The sequence below is a fragment of the Falco cherrug genome, chromosome 7 (assembly GCF_023634085.1).
Source record: "Falco cherrug isolate bFalChe1 chromosome 7, bFalChe1.pri, whole genome shotgun sequence".
Classification (NCBI taxonomy): domain Eukaryota; kingdom Metazoa; phylum Chordata; class Aves; order Falconiformes; family Falconidae; genus Falco; species Falco cherrug.
In genome coordinates, this window is record NC_073703.1 from 3,142,116 (window position 1) to 3,163,480 (window position 21,365).

At 67.3% G+C, this 21,365-nt stretch overlaps 2 protein-coding genes across 3 annotated transcripts; one reads left to right on the forward strand and one right to left on the reverse strand.

Annotated features, from left to right (window-relative positions):
- The first annotated feature begins 451 nt into the window (after positions 1 to 451).
- Positions 452 to 10,312, forward strand: LOC102048684 (creatine kinase U-type, mitochondrial). 2 transcript variants are annotated; one of them, XM_055716306.1, is made up of 9 exons: positions 452 to 751; positions 6,258 to 6,456; positions 6,896 to 6,991; positions 7,109 to 7,330; positions 7,860 to 7,945; positions 8,985 to 9,108; positions 9,229 to 9,363; positions 9,718 to 9,843; positions 10,063 to 10,312. In XM_055716306.1, exons 1-9 carry the CDS (start codon positions 603 to 605, stop codon positions 10,177 to 10,179), a joined length of 1,254 nt encoding a protein of 417 aa, XP_055572281.1. In that variant the 5' UTR covers positions 452 to 602; the 3' UTR covers positions 10,180 to 10,312. The 2 variants fall into 2 exon arrangements, with proteins under 2 accessions (XP_055572281.1, XP_055572280.1); XM_055716305.1 differs by having other exon boundaries at positions 6,896 to 7,330.
- A 574-nt stretch (positions 10,313 to 10,886) lies between these two features.
- STRC (stereocilin) lies at positions 10,887 to 20,249 on the reverse strand. Its single transcript, XM_055715848.1, has 21 exons — positions 18,928 to 20,249; positions 18,495 to 18,557; positions 18,247 to 18,363; positions 17,611 to 17,783; positions 17,114 to 17,307; positions 16,727 to 16,886; positions 16,443 to 16,575; positions 15,978 to 16,160; positions 15,776 to 15,814; positions 15,214 to 15,632; positions 14,706 to 14,996; positions 14,158 to 14,293; positions 13,881 to 14,080; positions 13,728 to 13,818; positions 13,115 to 13,283; positions 12,183 to 12,856; positions 11,977 to 12,119; positions 11,689 to 11,837; positions 11,503 to 11,600; positions 11,151 to 11,298; positions 10,887 to 10,918 (listed from the first exon to the last, which is right to left on the reverse strand). Exons 1-21 carry the CDS (start codon positions 20,227 to 20,229, stop codon positions 10,887 to 10,889), a joined length of 4,914 nt encoding a protein of 1,637 aa, XP_055571823.1. The 5' UTR covers positions 20,230 to 20,249.
- Positions 20,250 to 21,365: the final 1,116 nt, after the last annotated feature.

Here is a 21,365-nt window from a genome sequence, read left to right on the forward strand (position 1 = left end):
GGGACTGCGCGGGGCGACCGCCCCGTCCCGGCGTGTGGGGCCCGAGCAAGGAGCGCCCAGCGCCGGGCAGCGGCACGGCGTGCGGTGGGAGGGCCGGTGACCGGTGACCGCCGCCCGCGCCAGGCCGTGCCGCCGAGAACCGGCCGCTGGCCCGTCCGCTTGTCCCGGCCCGCATCTCACGCGCGGCTCCGGGCCGTCAGGGAGCCGCGCCCGCCTCTCCCGGCCCCAGGACTTTGCCCCAGCCGCGCCCTCGCCGCCGCGGCCCGCGCCGTGCCGTGCCGTGCTCGTGGCCCTCCGGTGGCGGGGTCCGGTGCCGGGGGGGGGGCCCGGTGCCGGTGCGGGGGGGGCCCAGCGCCGCTGCCCCGCCGGCGCTGTCCGGCGCGCAGTGCTGAAGGCGGCGGCGACTCCGGTGCGGCGGGCGGGGCGGGGCGGGGCGGGGCGGGGGGCCGAGCAGGTGGCGGTGCCGCTGCGGCCCCCCCGTGCCCGGCCGGCTCCCCGCCCCCCGCGCGCCCTGCCGCCGCCGCCGTTCCCATTCCCGTGCCCGTTCCCATTCCCATCACGTCCGCCTCCCGGCCCCGGCGCACTCGCTCCGCCGCTCCGCGATGGCCAGCACCTTCGCCCGCGCCCTCTCCGGCCGCCGCTCCGCCGGTCTCCTGGCCATGGTGGGCGCCGGCTCGCTCGCCGCCGGTTTCCTGCTCGCCCGGGACACGCTCAGCGCGGGCGACCGGCAGCGGCGGCGCTACCCACCCAGGTACCGGGCGCGGGCGGCGGGGGCGCCCGTGCGGGGGGCGGCGGGCGGGGGCCGGTCCCCGCAGCACCGGCACCCGGGGAGGGCGGGGGTCCCGGGGCGACCCTTGGGGGCGGCTGGGCGGCCGCTGCTCGTCCGCGGGCGGGGGTTGACCGGGACGGCCAGGAACCGAGCCCGTGCTCGGCGGCGGGGAGTGGGAGGCGCGGCGGCGGGGGTTCGGCCGTGTTGGACGGAGCCGCCCCGCTCCGGGCCACCGGCGCCGCGAGGCCCCGCCGTCCCCGCGCCCAAGGGCACCGGCGCCGCCGCGGCGGGGCCTCCCCGGCCTCCCCAAGCGCCGGGCGGCCCCGACAGCCGCGCTGGGCGCAGACCCCCGGGGCCCCCCCGGGCGCGTCCCCGGGACCGGCTCCAGGACCCAGCGTCCCTCCAGCGCGGCTATCCAGGCTGGGAGCCCCGGCACTGCGGCGGCCCTGGAGCACCGGGACAAAGCCAGCCCAGGGACAGGCGGCAGCGGGCAGGGGACAAGCTCCGGGGGTCCTTGGGGCTAGGGGCTGCCCCGGTGGGGGGCTCAGCCTGGCAGGGCAGTGCTGCCGGGATAGCCAGTGCAGGCCAGGACACAGCCCAGGCTCTGCCCGGTGGTGGCGGGAGCCAGGGGCCAGTTGCCAGCGTCCTGGTGGGAACAGGACGGAGCGAACAGGTTCATTTTCTTCTCCTGGCGAAACACCCAGGAGCTCTGTCCGGAAAACCGGTGTCGGAGCAGTAACTGCGGCGCCGTGACAGCCCCCGGGGGCTGGCAGCAGCTCCTGGCCCGAGCCCATCTGCCTGGGCCAGCCTCCGCGCCTGCCTTGGGGACAGGGGCTTCTCTATTTAAAAGCAAAGGCTTCCTGGCTGCTCCTCGCTCTTCCATCTTGGGGGCAGTTTTTAAAGGGAGCCGGAGGGGCCCGCAGGTGCTGAGCAGCCTGCGGGTGAGTTTGGGGTGAAGATGAGCCCTGGGATGTGCAGTCAGGATTTCTGGGAGGTGGGCACGGAGCCGAGCTGGGCCGGGTGGGCACATGCACAGCCGTGGCCTGGCTTAGGGGTGCTTTTGGGGTAATGCTGGCTCTGCGAGAGCCACTGGCCGTATTTGCACAACGTGTGCCTGATCCCTTAAGCCAGATAAGTGTCACAGCTACAGAGCGGTGCTAAGGTTCAAGCACCAGCACAGAAGGTCTTGTGTCGCTCCCCCTTTGACCTGCTCTTTGTCAAAGGCTGCCTCGGGGAGCCCGGCTGGGCCCCAGGAGGGGCACTGCTGTGGGCAGAGGTATCAGCGCTGCTCCGCTCGCCCCCGCTTGCCATAGCACCAAGGAAGCGAGGGGCTCAGGCCAGGAGAGGTGGAGGCAGGTCCCGCTTGGCTCCCTTGCTGCCTGGCCCCCGGGACCGTGGGGGGCCAAGGCACAAATGGGAGCTGAAGGCAGGAGCTGCCTGTGCCTCACAAGGACCAGGCAGGGTAGGGACAGGGTCAGGAGGGGAGAGGGACGAGGTGGTCCTTCCACCTTGCCCTGGTACTGGCTGCTCGCCCTGGCAGGTCAGAAAGCGAGGAGCAGGTTTTCCTCCCCATCCTGATGCCGGCAGAGCCTGCGCAGGGTGAAGGAGCGGCATGGGGAAGGAGGCAGCACGTTACTGCTCCAAACACACGCAGCTGCTGTGATCCCTGCACCAAACACCGTGCAGTTAGAGAGCGGCGCTGCATTGCAGGCTGAGAGCCCTGCTCGTGCAGAGCTGTGTGCTCAGCACCGGTGCTGGGGGCTCCGATGTGCTGGGTCAGGCCACAGAAAGGAGGGGGCAGAAATGGAGCAACTCTGGAGAATGATGAAGGCTGGATGTTATTGTTTACTCACCTCCCAAGAGGGCTGTATTTTCAAGCTTTCTGAACAACTGCAGGGTCATAGACATCAGGTCTTTACCGAGGGAGGATGGTGAGAGAAAAACACCGGGACCTGTGAGACCTGCTGTCTGGCGTGAGAAAGGCAGGCACCCTGCCCGCGTCCTGCTCCTGCCCGCAAGGGCACCAGGGACCGGGGACAGCTGGTGCCACTAAACCTGGACACATCAGTGTCCCCTTGTGCGCACCGCTAAGTCCTTGTTTGTGGCTAGGGGCAGGGGCCAAGCTGGCCGTGCTGTAAAGGCATTGCTGTAGCAGGATCAGTGGGCTGGGGAAAAACAGCAGGGCAGGACATCAATGATGAAAACAAGGACAGGGCTGGGGGAACAGCCAGGCACCATCTGCGGGAGGGAGGGGGCTGAGGTGAGCCTGGAGGGGGGGGGTGAAACCAAGGTAGGGGATGTGGCTTGAGAAGCTCTAAAATGAGCTTCCTGGGAGGGTCTGTGTGGCTGGGTCTGGTTCAGTGATGGTGCTGGCACGGGCAAGCCAGCCTGCCTTTGTCCGGGGATTCTGCTCCTCTGGTCTTTACGTGAAATAATGAGAGACACCGGCAACAGCTTTGAGGGATCTGAGCTGCCCTCCACGGTCGCTTGTCAGAGGCACCGCAGGGCAAATGGCCACGCTGGGGGTGGTGGCATGGGCACCCCCCGCAGAGGTGACATGGGCACAGATGCCGGAGGGGGAAGGGGGGTGTCTGGCACCATGCCACGTTTGGACGGTGACGCCGGGGCTCCCTGCCAAAGCATCTCCACACAAAGCCCGAGCCCCCTCCTTCCTGCGTAAACAAGCCACATGCTCTGCTGCTGCAGCACCCTGCCAGCACCCTGCTCCTCCCGCCCACCGCCACCGCGCAGGGTCTGCACCGCTCGTCCCATGCACCCCCATGCCTCCCAGGAGGCCACGTGCAGCAGGAGCTGCCCGCAGCGTGGCACCCACAGGGACGCTGGTGCCAGGAAGGGTGCCGGAGGTGGCTGGATTAGGGTGAAGAGCCCAGAGAAGCTGCCCAGCCAGCAGACGGACTAATAATACCTGCTGGGAGCTTAGCAGGTCCCTGGCCGGGTGAAGCACCTCCTGGCACAAGGGCAGGGAGGGCGGTTGCTGCAGGCGGCTGCACCCTGAGGTGGCAGGCAAGGTGACAGCGTGGAGCAGCCTCCAGGGCGCTGCAGGTGGCAGCCCAGCACCCACGCTGAGTTGTGCTGCTGGCAGATATCCACCTTGCACAGAAGATGCTGCCAGCCCCTGCAGCCGGGGGCGAGCCCAGCCTATTGCCTGGTGCCATGGCACCAGGGACAAAATATGATGCTGAAAAGGGTCATGATTTTAAAGCCAGCTTTGGGGACCAAAACCAAGGGGCCAAGGCAACCTGAGTAAGGCCAAGTGCAGTGTCGCCTTTGTGCCTGAGGCAGAGGACACCTGGACACCCAGAAGAACACAGTGGGAGCCATCCCACGCCAGCCTCAGGACCAGCCCAGGCTGCAGGGTTGGGTGCTGCTCTGGTTGTGTGGGGCACCGCTTGTGAGCGCAGCACCAAGCGCTCAGCACCTTCATCCCTGCATCGCTCTGCTGATCCTGGCACCATCCCGCTCAGTTCGGGTGCTTTGGAAAGGCTGAAGAGCGATCCCCCAGATTTGCTGACCATGGTTTGGGGCTGTTTGGGGGGAGGGTGTGTTTGGACCAGGAGATGAATCAGCACTGCAGCAGGCACAGAGCCTGCAGGCAGTGGCCAGAATCTCAAGGTTTTGGAGTCTGAGCACCTCAGTGAAGGTATGGATTGCCCATAGCAGAGAGCATGTTTAAACCTACAGCAGTCCTCCACTTACTGAAGTACATTTGCTTCCCTTAGTAACCTTTGCTGCCGCTTTGGATGTAGTCTGCTGCCACCAGGGTGGAAAGCGCCACAGGCTGTGGTCCTGGCATGCCAAGCGGCACTAGCCATGCTGAGGACAGAGGAGTTACATGTCCAAGTGTCACATTCTGATCAACAAGTGCTTTTATGAGAGTGTGTCCCCCTGGGGAGACACAGGTCAGTAGCCAGCTGATGGCAGAGGCAGGAGCGGTGCAGGAGGCTGGGGCCGGCTGCGCCCTACACATGACGAGCCAGCCTCTGAACTGGAGCATCTCAATGTGGCCCAGATATGTGTGTGGGCTGGGGGAGCAGCCCTCAGCCTCCGTGTCTGGGACAAGTTGCTGCCTTGGAGCAAACTCCTCCTTGCGTTGGTCCAGGCTGGAGCTGCCAGTGCTTCCCTACGCAGAGCAGACAATGTAAGCCCTACCTCCCTTTCTTTCTGCAAAGCGCAGGAAGTCACAAGCAGTGCCCAAGCTGTAGGCAAAGGGCCAATGCACATTCCTTGGCCTGCAGCCGCAGGGGAGGAGGCAGCAGCAGCGACAGCACTCTGCATTGCAGCACGGGGGCCGGGTGCTGGCAGCCAGACCTGGCGCCCTGGGTGGGCACTCAGCCCAGGAGCAGGACCCGAGTGCCGGGAGGGTGCCAGGACTCGCTGCTGGTGATGGTAGTCGGGCATCGCTCCCACTGCTCCAGACCTGCACTAGCTTCAGCATCTCTTCGCCCACATGGATTGCCCCCGCCAGCTGGACCACCTCCAAAGCAGTGCCCCTCCAGGCAGAGGAGACAGGCATCCCCAGGGCTTTGGGACCCACTGTGGCCACCAGCCAGGTCTCCTGGGCTGACAGGGGCCAGTCCTGTCCCACTAAGGCAAGTGGAGGCACCACCTCCCAGCATGAGGGATATGGCCAAGGAGAGTGCTGTCGGGGTCCTGCCCTGCCAATCCCCCCATGAGTGCAAGAACAAGCACAAAGCCTGGCTAAAGTGGGAATGAGGTCAGGAGAAGGCCTCCTGCTAAGCTGATTAGACGGAAGCGTCCCCCTAATACAATAAACTGCACCAGAGCAGTGCGGTTCCCAACGGCTGCTGATCCGGGTCAGCCGATCTCCTGCCCTGTGGCATCTCAGGGGACGGGGATCGAGGTGCCCAGATGGGGCCCAGGGGCCAGACACACCAGGACCCCCACGGGCTGTGTGCCCTGCTCCTGCACTCGCTGCATGGGCAGACCCTGGTACTGGGCAGAAGGAGCAGTGGGAGCAGCCACCCCCTGCTTGGGCTGGTGTGGGGGCAGCCTCAGGAAGGAGAAAGGGAGTGAGACCCTCCCCTCCACAGCCTGGCCACCCTGGCAACACAGTGCACAGCCTCTTGATGGCTGCCCACGCCCCAGCGCCGAGCTGGGGCTGACGTGGCTGCCACCGCTTGCCCAGCAAGCTTTACCAACCCCATGGCCCTGGTACGTGGCTGATAAGGAGCCGCACCCTAACAACCAGTCCAGATTTTCTCATAGGCTCTTATTCCTGTGGCAATGTCAGCCCTCGGCTCAGGCTGCTCTCTGCCCTCGACACGTGATGCCCATAACTGCCTTCCCACTCCCGGCTGGCCTTTGCTGGAGTGGGCAAGCAGAGCAGCTTGACCGCCCTCCCCAGAGCATCCCTGCCCACACCTGCCCTGAGGGTCTCTGTGGGGCAAGGGCATGAGCACTTGGGGTCCCCTGGCCCCAGAGGACTCATCAGCCTCTCCTCCCACAGCGCTGAGTACCCCGACCTACGGAAGCACAACAACTGCATGGCCAGCAACCTGACACCAGCCATCTATGCCAGGCTCTGTGACAAAGCAACCCCTAACGGCTGGACCTTGGACCAGTGCATCCAGACAGGTGTTGACAACCCTGGCCACCCTTTCATCAAGACCGTGGGCATGGTAGCTGGTGATGAAGAAACCTACGAGGTGAGTGGCTGGAGCCTTGCCATGCTCCGGGCTCTCCAGGGTGCCTGCAGCAGCCGGAGGGGTCCCAGTACCTGCAGTACATCCAGCAGCCCAGGACATTACTGCCCGACTCCTCCTGCCCAGCCCAGGCAGCTGGAGAGGCTCCTTGGCCAGCCCCAGTGTGACCCAGTGGGACACAGGGCTGCTTCAGAGCAGCTGTTCCTAGAGCCCTGCAACCTCCTCCTCCTCCTCCTTGTCCCCGAGCCCAAATTGCCCGGGCAGTGTCAGCCCCATGGATTGCTACTGCATTGCAGGACACACCGTTGGCCCCCAGCCCCCCTCTGCATGCCCCCCTGCTGCCACATCCCCCACGCTGGCAGCAGGACTGTGCCACACTCACGGCAGGGGCTTCGTGGGGCGCTGGGTCTGCAGTGCTGCACATCATCCCGCTTGCTTCCAGGTGTTTGCTGACCTGTTCGACCCAGTGATTCAGGAGCGGCACAATGGGTACAATCCCCGCACCATGAAGCACGTCACAGATCTGGATGCCAGCAAGGTGTGTGAGCCAGGCAGTGGTGCTGCACATGGGGGAACTTCCCCGGGACTCAGGGGACAGGATCTCTGCCAGCACTGGTGCTGCCCCACGCATCCCCATGGCTCCTGTCTGTTCCAGATCAAGTTTGGCCACTTTGATGAGCGCTACGTGCTCTCATCCCGGGTCCGGACTGGGCGCAGCATCCGTGGGCTGAGCCTGCCACCAGCCTGCACCCGTGCTGAGCGGCGAGAGGTGGAGAAGGTGGCTGTGGAGGCGCTGAACGGCCTCACCGGAGACCTGGCGGGCCGGTACTACCGTCTCAGCGAGATGACAGAGAAGGAGCAACAGCAGCTCATTGACGTGAGTCGCTGCAGCTCCCAGCCAGCCACCCCAGGTGGCCGTGGAGCAGGACCCCTTCCCTGGCACTGCCTCTCTGGGAGGCTGTAGCCTCCTTTCCCAGCCCTGCTGTCCTATGGGACCAGGACCCCCTTCCCCAACGAGGCTGCCCCACGGTGCTGAGGGTGCTCACGGTGCCACTCAGCCCTCCTGAGCCAGGGGAGGATGGAGCTCGCTGAACACAGCCCCAGCAGCTCACAGCCCCCTCTGGCTCTCACCCCATGTCCCTGCCCACGCTCAGGGACAGGTGGGCTTGTGGCACACAGCCGGTGCCGCACCAGCCCCTGGTATGGGGTGGGCTGTGCACCAGCAGCCCTCTGCCTTCCTGGCCAGGCAGGCAGGGACTCCTGCCCTCCGTGCTGACAGTGGGTGACCTTGCCCTGCCTGGGACAGCTGGTACATCTCCTGCACGGCAGGCTGGGGGCGGTGAGACGGGATGCCCTGGCACCAGCCGTGCAGCCCGGGTGAGCCCACACACTCTGCCTCCCTCCAGGACCACTTCCTCTTCGACAAGCCGGTGTCTCCGCTCCTGACAGCAGCAGGAATGGCCCGGGACTGGCCTGATGCCCGAGGGATCTGGTGAGGATTTGCCCCAGCATGGGGCAGTCAGCAGGGCAGAAAGGCAGGGGGTGTTGCTGCTCCATCCGGCTGCCCCAGCCCCACCACCCGCGTTCCTCATGCTTGCTGCACTGCAGACCTCAGTACGTGTGGCACCGGTGCCCCTGGGCCGTGCTCATCCCAGGCTCTGTGGTCTGACCTGGGAGTCCCTTGTGTGCTGCCACCAGCAGCCAGCTGCTCTGTACACAGACCACAGCATCCTCCTAAGAAGTGGGACTTCAGAGCTAGCCCCTGCTGTCGGTCCTTCCCACTCTCACCATCCTGCAGCACCCTGCACTCCAGGCTGCCAAAAATCCGTAACTGCCTCCTGCTCCCCAGGCAATCCCCGGTGCTCCTTCTGGCTCTCTGCATACTCTGCCTGCCCCCAAACTTAGCCTACCACGACTGCATCTCACTGCTCCCTCCCAGCATCTCTGCACAGCCATGCAACGTCCCACGCAGCATCCCACACACACACACGCAGAGTGACAGCCGGCACATGCACCCGCCCATGCCGCCCTCGCTGGCACAGCGCCTTTATAGCAGCTTCATGGGAAACACCTCCACAGCACCCATGGTCCCCAGCTCCAGCTACCCCCTAACCCAGCACCCCAACCTGCACCCCATGCCTCACAGACCCCTCCCACTGCCTGCATGGTGCAGGAGCCGTGCTCCCATCCCCAGTTCAGGCAGGGTTGCCACCACGCTGGCACCATGCTGCTCCTCCCCAGCAGCACTTGCCTGCACCCACAGCACCAGGGCCGGCACCCATTGCCTGCAGCAGCACACATGGATGAACGCTGGCATGTCACCAGGAGCATCTCCTGGCTGCCTCACTGCCAGGCAGTGCTCTGGCAACATGCTCCCAGCCATGGGTGCAGGCAGAGCACCGGGACCGCGGGGCAGCACTGGCACCATGGTGGCAGGGGCAGAAGGGGACAGCTGGGGCTGGCATGGGTGGCTGGGTGGGCACGGGACCTCTGCCAGCCACCAGCATGGCTGAACGCAGCCCTGTCCCTAGGCACAACAACGAGAAGACCTTCCTGATCTGGATCAACGAGGAAGACCACACGCGCATCATCTCCATGGAGAAAGGTGGCAACATGAAGCGCGTCTTCGAGCGGTTCTGTCGGGGGCTGAAGGAGGTGAGTGCCCACCAGCCCCGGCTGCGCCAGCCCCATGAACAGGCAGGCAAACAGGTGGGCAGGGATGGGGCTGGCACCTCCTGGCTGCGGGCTGAACGGCTGCTGGTGCCTCTAATCCAGGTGGAACGGCTAATCCAGGAGCGAGGCTGGGAGTTCATGTGGAACGAGCGGCTGGGTTACATCCTGACCTGCCCCTCCAACCTGGGCACTGGGCTGCGAGCAGGCGTCCACATCAAGCTGCCGCTGCTCAGTAAGGTATTACCATGGCCAGTTTTGTGGGGAACCAAGCCAGGGCTGCGGGGACCACCGGCTTCCAGGGCACAGGGAGCCCAGCCACGCAGGAGGTGCAGGACTGCGTGGGACCCGGCTCTGGACCTCTCTCAGGTTCCCCCGGGAAGTGTACGGTCCAGCCCCCGCCTGCTTCTGTGGCTGGAGGGGCCAGGGACCCAGGTGTCAACCCGGGTCTGCTCAGGGCAGGGCTCTCTGCAGGGATTACGAGCCCACTGACAGGGTCCTGCAAGCGGCGGGAGGGCTGCCCCGGGGGGCTGCAGAGCCCTGACCCCCCAGCTGATGGTCCCGCTGAGCACTGACACCTTCTCTGGGCACCAGGACAGCCGCTTCCCTAAGATCCTGGAGAACCTCCGGCTACAGAAGCGCGGGACGGGTGGTGTGGACACCGCAGCTACTGGCAGCGTCTTCGACATTTCCAACCTGGACCGGCTGGGGAAGTCAGAGGTGGGTGCCAGGCAGAGCTGCATTTGAGGAGGGGGGGGGCTGGAGTGCGTGTGCATGACGGGCCCATGGTGCCCAGACAGCTCTGGGATGTGCGCTGGGACCAGCACATGGGTGCTGGGGGTGGCAGCGCCTGCCCTTGGCGGTGGGGCCAGTGGGGCGCCTCGCCGGGCTGGCCCCCAGGACAGCCCCTGAGCCAGCACGTGTGTGCTCCCGGTGCAGGTGGAGCTGGTGCAGCTGGTGATAGACGGTGTGAACTACCTGATTGACTGTGAGCGACGGCTGGAGAAGGGGCAGGACATCCGCATCCCCTCCCCAGTGCCACAGTTCCGGCACTGAGCTGGACCAAGGCAGCGCCAGCCCCATGGGACCCAGCTTCTGCCATAGCTTACGTGATCCCTGTGCCCAGCATGTCGCTGAGTCCTGTTACTGCAACGCGCCAGGCCAGACCCCATAAACGTGCGCTGCTGTAGCCGTGGCTCCGTCTCCTCCTTACCCCAGCACCCACCACCCGGCTGATGTCCCCAGTGCCCTGTGCCCCTGCAGAGAGGCACCCACCCACGTCTGGGTTTCCTGCACCCGTCCCGAGCAGCACTTGCTGGGATTGCCCTGAGCCACTGCTGCCCTGGGGAAGGGTCCTGGGGGCCGCTGGGGCTACCCTGGTCTGGGGGGCTGCAAGGGACTGCATGTGGGTAGGGAGCTGGGTGCCAGGAGCCGCTGGGACAGCCAAGGCCAGAGGAGAAGGTGCTCTGGAGCCACATGTAGCTGCAGGGAGCAGGGCTCGTTGCTTGTGCCCGTCACAGGTTTATTACTGGGATGCTCACAGAAAGCAGCAGGGCAGACAGAGGAGGAGAGCCAAGGTGAAGCCAGCCTGGGGCCTGGCACTGCTCCTGCCTGCAGGAGAGAAAGGCACCATGAGAGCTGAGCCTGCTAGCCTCAGCACCCCATGGAGGGGCTCACATCCCTGCTGCTGCTGGGAGACCTCACTCTGGGCAGGGACAGCACCATGTGCTGCGGCCCCCACAGCGGCCGTTCAGGACCTGGCTTTAGGGCAGGGGCAGCAGCAGGAAGGTCACATCTGGGCAGAGGTGGCATGGGACATGTCCCGAGGGGAAGCATGAGCTGGGCAGGCAGCGGGGACAGCCTCCCCACAGCCGAACCCACACGACCCGAGCTCTCCCAGCATCCCGGGGTGCCCGTGCTGAGCCTGGGGGTGCAGAGCCAGGACAAGGGGCGACCGGGCAGAGCAGCCCCCTGCGGCACACAGGCTGGGTGCCACATGGGGACAGAAGCCACCCTGCTGCTCTCACCTTGGCCATCCTGGGGAGCCTCTCCCTCACACTGGGCACTGGCCAGGGCCTGGCGCTGGGCACTGCCGAGCCACCGGCGCTGCTGTGGGGTGACAGCCACAGCCTGAGCACTGGAGAGGGTGCGCAGCTGCGTGGGGCCAAACACCACCTGCAGGGAGAGGGCAGCCAGACATGGTGAGGCCCTGCGCCCTCTCCCCGGCAGTCAGGATGCATCCCACCTCCATGCCTCAATGTCCAGCATGGGGAATTCCCACCATGCTGGTCCAGCCAGGGATCCCCCTCCCCTGCATGCAGGGGGACGGTGCCACATGTGCCCGGCCAAGCGCTCCAGCCAGGGATGCCAGGAACTCACTGCGAACTTGGGTGCCGGCACCGCAGCGATGGCCCGGGGTGTAAGCGCCCAAATCTGCTCGGGGACCAGTGCAGAGAGGACGATGTCGGGGAGCCCAGCTGGGGCACAGCAGGCAGGGTCAGGATGCCATCCCTGAGCACAGGGGCTGGCAGCAGCTGCAGGGCACAGCCCCATCCAAGCACTCACCTGCCAACGTCCCGATCTCCGTGAAGATTTCAGGTCCCCAAGCAGCAGCTGGTCCGAAGGCAGCGTTGGAGGTCAGGTGGGTGGCCAGCACCTCAGCCTGCTGCTCTGTGCAGCGCAGGCTCAGCGAGCCCAGGAAAGGGGCAGCTTTGCTGTGAGGAGCAGGCAGCATCAGGCAGCCAAGCGCTGGGATGCAGCACTGCTGTCTGCACCAAGGCAGCCAGTGATGCCCACACCTCTTGGCCCCTTGATGGGGGGCTTGGCCCATGCCCCCGCTGGGCACACACCCACCTGAGCTCCCGGCTGTCCAGGCCCTGCAGCTCAGCCACCGGCAGCCCACAAAGCAGGTGCCCCAGTGCCACCAGCTCAGGCAGCCCCAGGTCCTGAGCGCTCGCCCCGCGCTGCCGCAGGAAAGCAGAGACCACAGCCCGCATCTGGGGGAGCGCCGGTCACAGGGGGCCAGCTGGTCCCTGCCCACCCCAGCCCCAGGACCTCACCTGTCCCTGTGACCAGCTGTCCAGCTCCCCCAGGGCAGAGAGGGCCCCCCAGTCCGGCAGCCGCAGCTCCCGCAGCTCCGGCTCACCCAGCTGGGTGGCCAGCCGGCCCAGGCGCAGCGTCTGGGCTGGCTCCAGCGCCCAGGCACTGCCCCACAGCTGTGGCACCAGCAGCTTCACCAGCTGCCGGCAGCCCCCAGCCCAGCGCCGCCAGGCAGCACCCGCACAGCTCCCCACGGGCAGCCCCCCAAGGTGAGCACAGCCACCCACAGCCAGACCCCAAGGCCACCACAGCCCTCCCCAAGGACAACCCCCACAAGGCCAGCACAGCCCTCCCACAGACAGCCCCTCAGAGGCCCCCCAAGGACGTTCCCCCACCACCACGCCAGCACAGCTCCCTGCATCCAGCATCTCCCCACCAGGGCCAGCCCAGCCCAGCAGAGCCCCACCACCCCCACCAGCACAGCCGCCCATGTCCCCCCCAACCCCACCCATGTTCCCCCTCACCCGCCAGGCCTGGCCCAGGGCAGCCCGGAGCTGGTCAGGGCGCAGTGCAGGGTCCTGGCTGAGCAGCCCCAGGCAGCTCTCCAGCTGCTGGGGGGCCATGGCGGCCAGCTGGGCTGCGCTCCACGCCGCGGGGAAGGTGGCACGCACATCGGCACAGCTGGGCACGGGGGCTGCAGAGCCAGCCTGAGCGGGCTGGCCCCAGCCCCAGGGCCCCCACAGCACCCACTGCAGCGTGCATGAGGGGGACACACCAACTGGGGAGGAGATGGCATGAGGACATGGGGACACAGGGCCAGCCTGGGGAGGGGACAGCATGGGGACACTGGGCACCAGGAGCACCAAGTGTGTGGACAGAGTGCTGGGAGGGCACCAGGGACAGGAGGTGCACCAGTGGGGACAGAGCTGGGAAGGGGAGTCCACAGTCTCACCTCGGTCCCCTGGCCTGGCAGCTGCCACCAGTGGGGCCACCAGCACTTCTTGTGGGCTGGGGTCCTCATCCAGGCTGCCCAGGGGGTGACAGAGACGTCCCAGCTCACTCTGCTCCCAGTCCCGCTGGCTCTGCAGCAGCTGCTCCACTGTGTCTCTGCTCAGTAAGTCCTGGGGCAGCACCAGGCAGATGTGGAGGGGGGCCAGGACAGACCACAGACCCCACCAGTAGAAAGGCCCAGGGGAGCAGCAAGGATGACACAGCCATGGGGGTGGGAGTGCTGATGGGGTGGCACAGCCACAAGGATGGGGCACCGGCAGGGACAGCACACCCACGAGGATGGGACACCATTGAGGATGGCACAACCAGGAGGATGTGGTACTGGTGGGGACAGCACAGCCACGGGGGTGGGACACCACTGGGGATGGCACAGCCACAAGGATGGGACACCATTGAGGATGGCACACCCAGGAGGATGCGGGACTAGTGGGGACAGCACAGCCATGGGGATGGGGCACTCGGAGGGTTGCACAGTTGCAAGACCAGGTGGAGGGGCTGAGGCATGGCCAGCCATGGGGCAGCGTGGTGGCAGTGGGAGGGGACGCGGTGCTCACCCGGGGGATGGCACGCAGGCTCTCGAGGGGCAGCAGGAAGACCAGGTGCCCCAGCTGCTGCAGGGTGGGCAGGTGCCAGCCAGGGGGAGGCCTGTGGAAGCAGGCGTCAAGGTGGCACTGACAGGGCCCTGTGCCCCCCTGCCTGCCACCTACCCCAGCGCCTGCTCCGACAGCAGCAGCCGCCCCAGCTCAGCGGCTGCTTCCCTGGCCAGGCAGGTGCCCTGCAGGTCCCCCAGCCGCGGCAGCAGGCTCTCAGGCTGGATGCGGGCCACGCTCTCCCGGTCCAGGAACCCCACCAGTGGTCCCAGCTGGTCCAGGTCTTCCCCACCAAGCTCCACCCCTGCTGGGAGGTGCTGCAGGAGGGAGAGCCTAGGAGCAAGGGCAGGCAGCCGCATCTCCCCATACCCCATGCTGGGCTCCCTGCCCTTACCAGGGAGCGCAGGGCCCTGCGGGCCAGGGCTGCCCGGCGGGTGGCCGGCAAGGCCAGCAGGCTGTGGGGTTCACGGGTCACGTGGTCCAGGACCAGCTGCACCACAGCATCAGGTAGCATCTCCACCAGCTTCGCCCTGCAGAAGCCCGAGCACGCCTGGGCACTGCAGGGCAAGGGGCTGCTCTGCCCAGGGATGAATGGGGCACCGAGACACATCTTGCAGACCCCCTCTCATGGCAGGGGTGCCCAGGCGCCAGGCAGGGGCTCGCGGTAGGGCTGCGCCAGGGACAGCCAGGACCAGGGGCTGGGGGTGCCAGGAGGGCGGCGGTGCCTGCTGCAAGCTCCTGCCAGCAGTCCTGCTCCACATTTGGGGGCAGCAGGGCAGGGGCTTGCTGGCCCCTTGCAGACACAAGGAGGGTGATGGGCTCAAAGAGGGGGCTGTAGGCCAGGAGGCAGTTCTTTCCCCCCACCCGAGGGAAAGAATTAGTGGGAGCAGAAGGGGTTGCCCGTGGCCCTGCATCCCTGGGCCAGCTGCTCCCAACACCTACGGTAACTCCATGAGGAACCGAGGTCCCAGCCATGCCAGCTCCTCCTCGGAGAGCGCAGGACGTCTGAGCACCTCCTCCTGCACGCAGCGCCGCTGGGGACACCGTGCTGTGAGCGCAGGACAGGGACAGGCTGCCCGCGAGCCTTGGGGATCTTGGAGCCTCCTCCTTACCAGGCTGGCAGGCAGGGAGCGAGGCTGCACATAGAGGGTCCGGAGAGCCCCCAGGAAATCCTCCCGGCCCGGCTCCTGCAGCTCGGCACAGCTCATGCCCACCACCAGTGAGCCCAGGGCACTGCAGGACAATGACGTTGGGGCTTCACTTTCCCCAGACCCACCGAGACCTGCTCAATCCTGCCCAGGGCAATGCCACGGCTCCCACCTCCTGCCCAGGGTACCCAGCCCTCTCCCAGCTCCCTTCCCTCCATGGGACTCCAGAAGGTGCTCCCAGCTGCCTCCGTCCCGGTGCCCCAGCTGGTGCCTGTTGGCCAGCCCAGGCCAGCTGCTCTCACCCAGCAGTGCGGTGGCTGTGGTTAGTGCCGGCTCCCACCTCCATCCAGAGGAGCTGGGCCTGTTGGGGGGCAGTGGTGGGAGGCACAGGGGTGCAGCACCTTCCCCCACAGCCCTGTGCCTGGCCTCTGACCTGCTGCGGAGACCAGGGCAGGTTGGGGTCCCGCAGAGCCCCGTGCAGAGCCTGGGCGCTGGGACGCAGGAGCTGGAGGGGCAGCAGAGGCAGCAGGCAGTGAGCCCAGCTGTCCAGGGGCTGCAGAGCCTGCAGCAGGGATGCCGTCTGTGCTGCCAAGAGCAGGGGTAGGGCTGGCCCCAGGCATGCACAGCCTTGGACCCGGAGAGGGGCCAGCACAGCTGCCAGTGATGTGGGTCCCAGGCCTGGCAGCAGGGGACACATCCAGGATGCTTCCCCTGCCGTCACCTGCAGAGAAACACGCTGGCCTCACTGGGGACCCTGCGGCAGCACAGGCAGTGTGGGGGTGCAAGATCTGGGGCTGCAGTCAGGCACCAGGGCATGACACCCACAGCCCATCCTTTTCCTGCAGAGGCACCTCGGACACTCACGTTGTCCCTCTGGAGAGCCCATGTGAGCAGGAAGGATGCCTGAGGAGGACAAGGCAGTGGTGATCAGCAGGGCCAGCACAGCCCTGGCAGGGTCCAGTGGCAAGGCTTGGAGGCTACCCAGCTGCATCGTGCTGGAGTCTCCAATGGTGTCCAGGGCACAGGGGGCCCCAGCCCAGGGCATGGGCAGTCAGGCTGGACTCACCTGGGCACGCGTCAGCTGCGTCGGCTGCAGCTGGAGCAGGAGGGAGTTCAGCTGGGCAGCTGACAGGTGCTCCAGGAAGCCCACTCCCATCTCAGGGAGGACGCCCCTCCATGCTGGCAGCTCCCCAGGGCTCACCATGGCCAGGTTGGTGGAGCGCAGCAAGTCTGCCAGCGCGAGCATGACCTGCCGGCACAGGGCAGGAGAGGCCATGAGCCCAGGGCTGGTGGGCAGCCTGCCCCAGCCCCTGTCACAGGAGGAGCCACAGGATGAATGTGGAGCTGGTGCTGGTGCCTGATCAGGACTCGCTGCCCTGGCTCCCCTACTCGTGCCGGCATGCTGTGGCCAGGCTCCCACAGAGACCGAGGGGATGGGAGCCAAGCTCCGCAGGGTGCCCATTCACAAGGTGCCCCTGGGTGCCTGGCACAGCCCACACATCCATCGCATCCCTCCCGGGGGCTTGCTCACGCGCCCGTGCTGCCGAAGGGTCCCTGCGGCTGCACACGCCAGCAGGCTCTGCTCCACTGCCCCCCGGGCATCCTGCAGCCACTCCAGGTCCTGCAGCTCCTCGGGGCTCAGGAAGCAGGCAAGGGCCCCCAGCCTGCGCAGAAAGGCCTGTTAGCAGGCAAGGGCAGCCCTGCCAGCACCCATCCTGGCCCCATGCTGCAGCAAGGCCACGGCCCTCGCAGCAGCACTGGGGTCCTGCGCCAGCCCAGCTCAGGGCATGGCTGTGCCGGCACTGCCACACTCACCTGCGCCCCAGCTCGGTGCCAGCCGCACGGCTCCGGTTCGCCAGGCTGCCTGCCACGTGGCGGCCCTGCACCAGCCCCAGCCGCAGCAGCTGCCAGCCATCCCCCAGCCCCCAGATCTGCACAGGCAAAGGTGAACTCGGCTCAGGCTTCCTGACCAGACCTGGGGCTCCCAGCCAGGGCTGTGGGTTCAGCGTGCAAGGCCAAGGAAGGTGTCGCAGCCAGGGGATGCAGGATCAGGGGTGCAGGGTCGGGCAGGGTGGGATTCCCAGCTCCGGATCCCTGCCTGTGCTGGGCAGGGCTGGGGGTGCAGGGCTGGGATCCCCGCTGGCCGTGGGGTGAGGGCATGCTGGCCAGGCAGAGCAGCCTGCATGGGGGGCCAGGGCTCACATCGCACCTGCTGGGGCGTGAGCTGCAGGAAGCAGCGCAGCGGCAAGTGGGGCAGCAGCGGCAGGACAGCATGGAGGAAGCCAAGGGGCCATGTGGGCACGGCCCCGAGGCAGGGGACTTGCAGCAGGCGCCTGGCAAAGGCAGCCTTCTGCCCCTGCGTCAGGCGCGCGCTGTGAGTCCGCAGAGCAGCAAGGCTGTGGGGACAGAGAACCGGGGCACAGCTGCAGAGACCTCCCAGGCCCACGCCAAGCCTGCACCCACCTCAAAGGGCACCCCAGAGACCATCACCAAGCACATGCCCTGTGGTGCCCAGAACCTAGGGGTACTTAGTGGCCTTCTGCATGGCTATTGCATGGGCTGCTTGGGCTGGGGCTCTGCAGGGGACAGGGCAGGATGGGGCTGGGCTGGGGGTCTCTTCAGGTGATGGCAAAATGCAGCGCACAGGCCAGAGCTGGCCGTAATGTGTGCAGGCAACCGGGGCACCCAGTGCTGCTTACACGCTTTCATTGGCCAGGAGGGCTGGGGGGAGCCTTGCAATGTCAGTCACGGCCATGAAGGGGATGAACTGTGACAGACCGACAAACAGCTGCGGGGTGAGATGGGGCAATCTGCGGAGCAGCAGCACAGCCAGCGACGGCAGTGCATCCTCCCCGGACACAGGCGATGGCACCTGCAAAGCTTCATGAGTCCAGGCAACGAGCACAGGCCCAGTGCCACCCAGCTGTGTGCTGGGACAGCACCCTGTGGCATGGGCTCTGCACCCCTGTGCCTGGGCGCTGCAAACACACCCCTTGTGCACAGGCTCTGCACACACACACCCTGTGCACAGGCTCTGCACACCTGCGGTCTGCACACACACACACCCCCCCTGTGCATGGGCTCTGCACGCCTGGGGTCTGCACACACCCCCTCCCCGTGCATGGGCTCTGCAACCCCTCATGCATGGGAGCTGTGAACTCCAGCGAGCACTGACTGCACCTGCCCTGGTGCAGGGTCTACACCCCCATGTGTGGGTCTCTCCCCACATGCTGTGCACCACCCCCACCCCCACCCCGGCTCTTCCCACCCATCACACAGGCAACCACCACACACGGGCTCTGCACACCCTGCCCTGTCCCAGCCCCTGTAACCACCTTGCCACGCAGCCGGTGCCAGGCGCGGTGCAGCAGGGCCAGGAAGCGCTGCACAGCCTCGGGCCCCACCGCATGCAGCAGCCCCTGGAAGCTCTCCTCTGGCATCCGCAGGTACTCCTGCAGGGAGGCCACACTCAGCACAGCCACTGGCAGGGACCCAGGCCATGGGAGTGCTGGGGGCAGGCAGGCCCTGTGCTCCGCAGGATCCTGGGTGGGTCGGGAGCCAGCCTGGCTGGGTCAGGCAGTACCTGCGCCAGGATCTCCAAGGCAGGCACACCCTCGCTGTCCTGGAGCAGGTCCCAGAGCACCGCCTGCAGGAGAGAGCAGGGCTGCACTCCCTGCCCTGGCCCAGAGCTCCTCACCCAGTGCCCCACAGCAGGTCTGGGGCAGCCTTGCTGCAAGGAAGCTGACCCAGGGGCAGAGGCCCCCCTCTTAGCCCTGAGCAGCAGCCCTGAGACCCCAATCCAGGACTAGCCATTCCCAGCCACTGGTGGCTGAGGAGAGCACATGCACCAATCCTGCTCCCAGCCTGGCTGGCACTGGACAGTGACCCTGGGACTGGGGCACATGCCCTGGCTGGACCCCACAGCGGGCAGGAGGGCTTCCCCGGGTCTGGCACCCAGACCACCGCCTCGGACCCAGGGAGGCCCTCACTCGCTGCCCCAGCGCTGCCCAACTCACGCTAAAGCAGCTCAGCAGCTCCCTCTTGGCCGGGACCCTGCGCTCCCACCCCAGGTACTGGCCCACGGCTCGCAGGATGCCTGCAGATGAATTCGCCCCCAGCAAGCCCCAGAAGGAGGTGTTGTCCAGGAGGCTGGAGAGGAGGATGGCCTCGCTCAGCTGCTCCCTGGCCACCTGCCCAGCCTCCTCTCGTCTGGAGGCGGTCAGGCTGCGGTCAAGCAGGCGCAGGAGGTAGTTCACGTGGGGGGCCCAGCCTGGAGCCTCCTCCTGGCACCGCGGCAGCTGCAAGGCCAACCCCAGCAGGTAGGCAGCCAGGTCTGGGCAGAGCTCCACAGCATCCAGCCTGCGGGGCATGGGCAGGAGTGCCAGGAGCTGCTGCAGCAGGCAGCGTCCACTGGGCAGGGCACCCTGGCAGTGTGCCCCGACCACAGGCTGGGGATGCCCCAGCAGCTGCAGGAGGGAGGCATTGGTGCACACCAGCTCCTGGAAGCAGCAGGGACACACAGTCCTGCACAATTCCAAGAGACCAGTGCTCCCCCATGCCCACAGGCTCTGGCCCCCGAAGGAGCAAGGGTCTGCGCCCCCGGGCTCTGAGACACCGGGCATCTGTGCCCGGGGCTGGGGACCACCACACAGCTGGGAGAGCGAGGCCCAGGGGTCAGCGGGCAGCAACTCACAGCTCCTGCTGCCACAGAGCCGGGCATCCCAGAGCATGGGGCTTCCCAGGAAGCAGCTCCAGGCGTCCTCCCAGCGTATGCAGGCACTGCAGCTGCGGGGCCCAGCCAGGTCAGCACAGAGCTGCTCCAGCAAGACCTGCTGGGGCCCAGGGGTCTCCCTCAGGGAGGTGTTGCTGCAGACAGTGCTGTTGAACTGGGCAGGGTAGTGCTCCCGGCAGGCCCGGGCCCATGCCAAGCCCCCCTCACCCATGGAGAGGTACCAGGCTGCGTTGGAGCAGGCAGCCCCCAGGTCCTCTGGGCGCTGGCTGGAGCCCTGGGAGCTGTTGAAGAGGTTGCAGTAGAGGTAGACGGTGAAGTTGGAGACACCCGGCAGCCCAGGGATGCTGTCATTGCACACAGCCTCCAGAACAGGGGGCAGGAGCGAGAGCTGGTTCTGGGGCACGGCTGCAATTCCCCGGGGGACAGGCTGGAGGCAGCTGGGGAGGGGTGGTGGAGCAGGGAGCACCCCAGCTGTGAAGCCCAGGCCCCGGGCATCCCAGCTGATGTTGTGGTGGAAGCCCCTGCAGGGCAGAGACCAGATCAGCAACCGTCTGGCTGGGGCAGCCCCAGCACCCCTCTCCAACATAGCTGCCCACTGCAGCCCTGCCTGCCCTGGAGGAACCCCTTGTCTGCAGCCCAGGTGCCCGTGCTGCCCGTCCCATCCCATCCTGTCTGGTCCTGTCCCATTTCATCCCATCCCATACCTTCCCACCCCAATCCCCATCTGGTCCTATCCTATTTCTTCTCATCCCGTCCCATCCCACCCCGTCCCATCCCGCCCGACTTACCAGAGCAGCAGCTGCGGCAGCGTCCCTGCGGGCGAGCCCGGCGTCAGGCGGCGGCGGCGAGGCACCGGGCACCGGCACCGGCGGCATCGCTTACCTACACAGCGCCCGGCGCCGTCGGTGCGCGGGGGCCCCAGCGCGCGCCCCGCCGCCCGCAGCAGCGCATCCCGCAGCCCCGGCGCGCGGCTCCAGAGGGGCCCGCACGGCCCCGGCCCCCCGCCCCGCTCCTCCGCCCCGGCCCGGCCCGGCGGCGGCTCCCAGCGCGGCCGGGGCTCGGGGGGCGGCCCCCCGCCGCGGCGGCCCCGCAGCCCGCGGTGCAGGCGGAGGAGCGCGGCCCGGCGCCGGCTGCCCCGGGGCGGGAGCAGCAGCCGCCCCGCTCCCCGCCGCTCGCCCGCCAGCCCCGGCCCCCCCGGGGGGGCGGAAAACTCGTCCGCGCCCCCCCGAGCGCCCCGAGGGGTCGAGGCAGCGCTGCTCGCCGACGGGGTCCCCACGGCCGACAGCCCCGCCGGCGGGTTCTGCCCGGGGGAAAGCGTCCCCCCGCACCCCCGGGCTCCGGCTGGTGGGACGGCGGGGACCGCTCCGCTGGGTTGCCGTCGGGCCTGAGGGACGGGGACGAGGCGGGGTGGTGGGGCGCCGGTCCCTCCCGGGGCAGCTCCTGCGGGGCAGGGTCCAGCTGGCCGCATGCCGCATGCACTGACCCCCCCGACCCCCGCAAGAAGCTGCATCCCTCGGGGGCCCATTGAGCATCGCCCCACCGCAGGCAGCCAGCGTGCACCGACGTGCAGCCCCTGCTCTTTGGGACCCCTGCAGCTCCCGGCACAGACCACCCCAGACCACCACCCATATCGCCAGAGCTGTGCAGGGGGCAGCCCACACCCTGGGGGCGGGGGCTTTACCCCCGGGAGCCGTGCCCCCACACCTGCACCGGGGGCAGGGG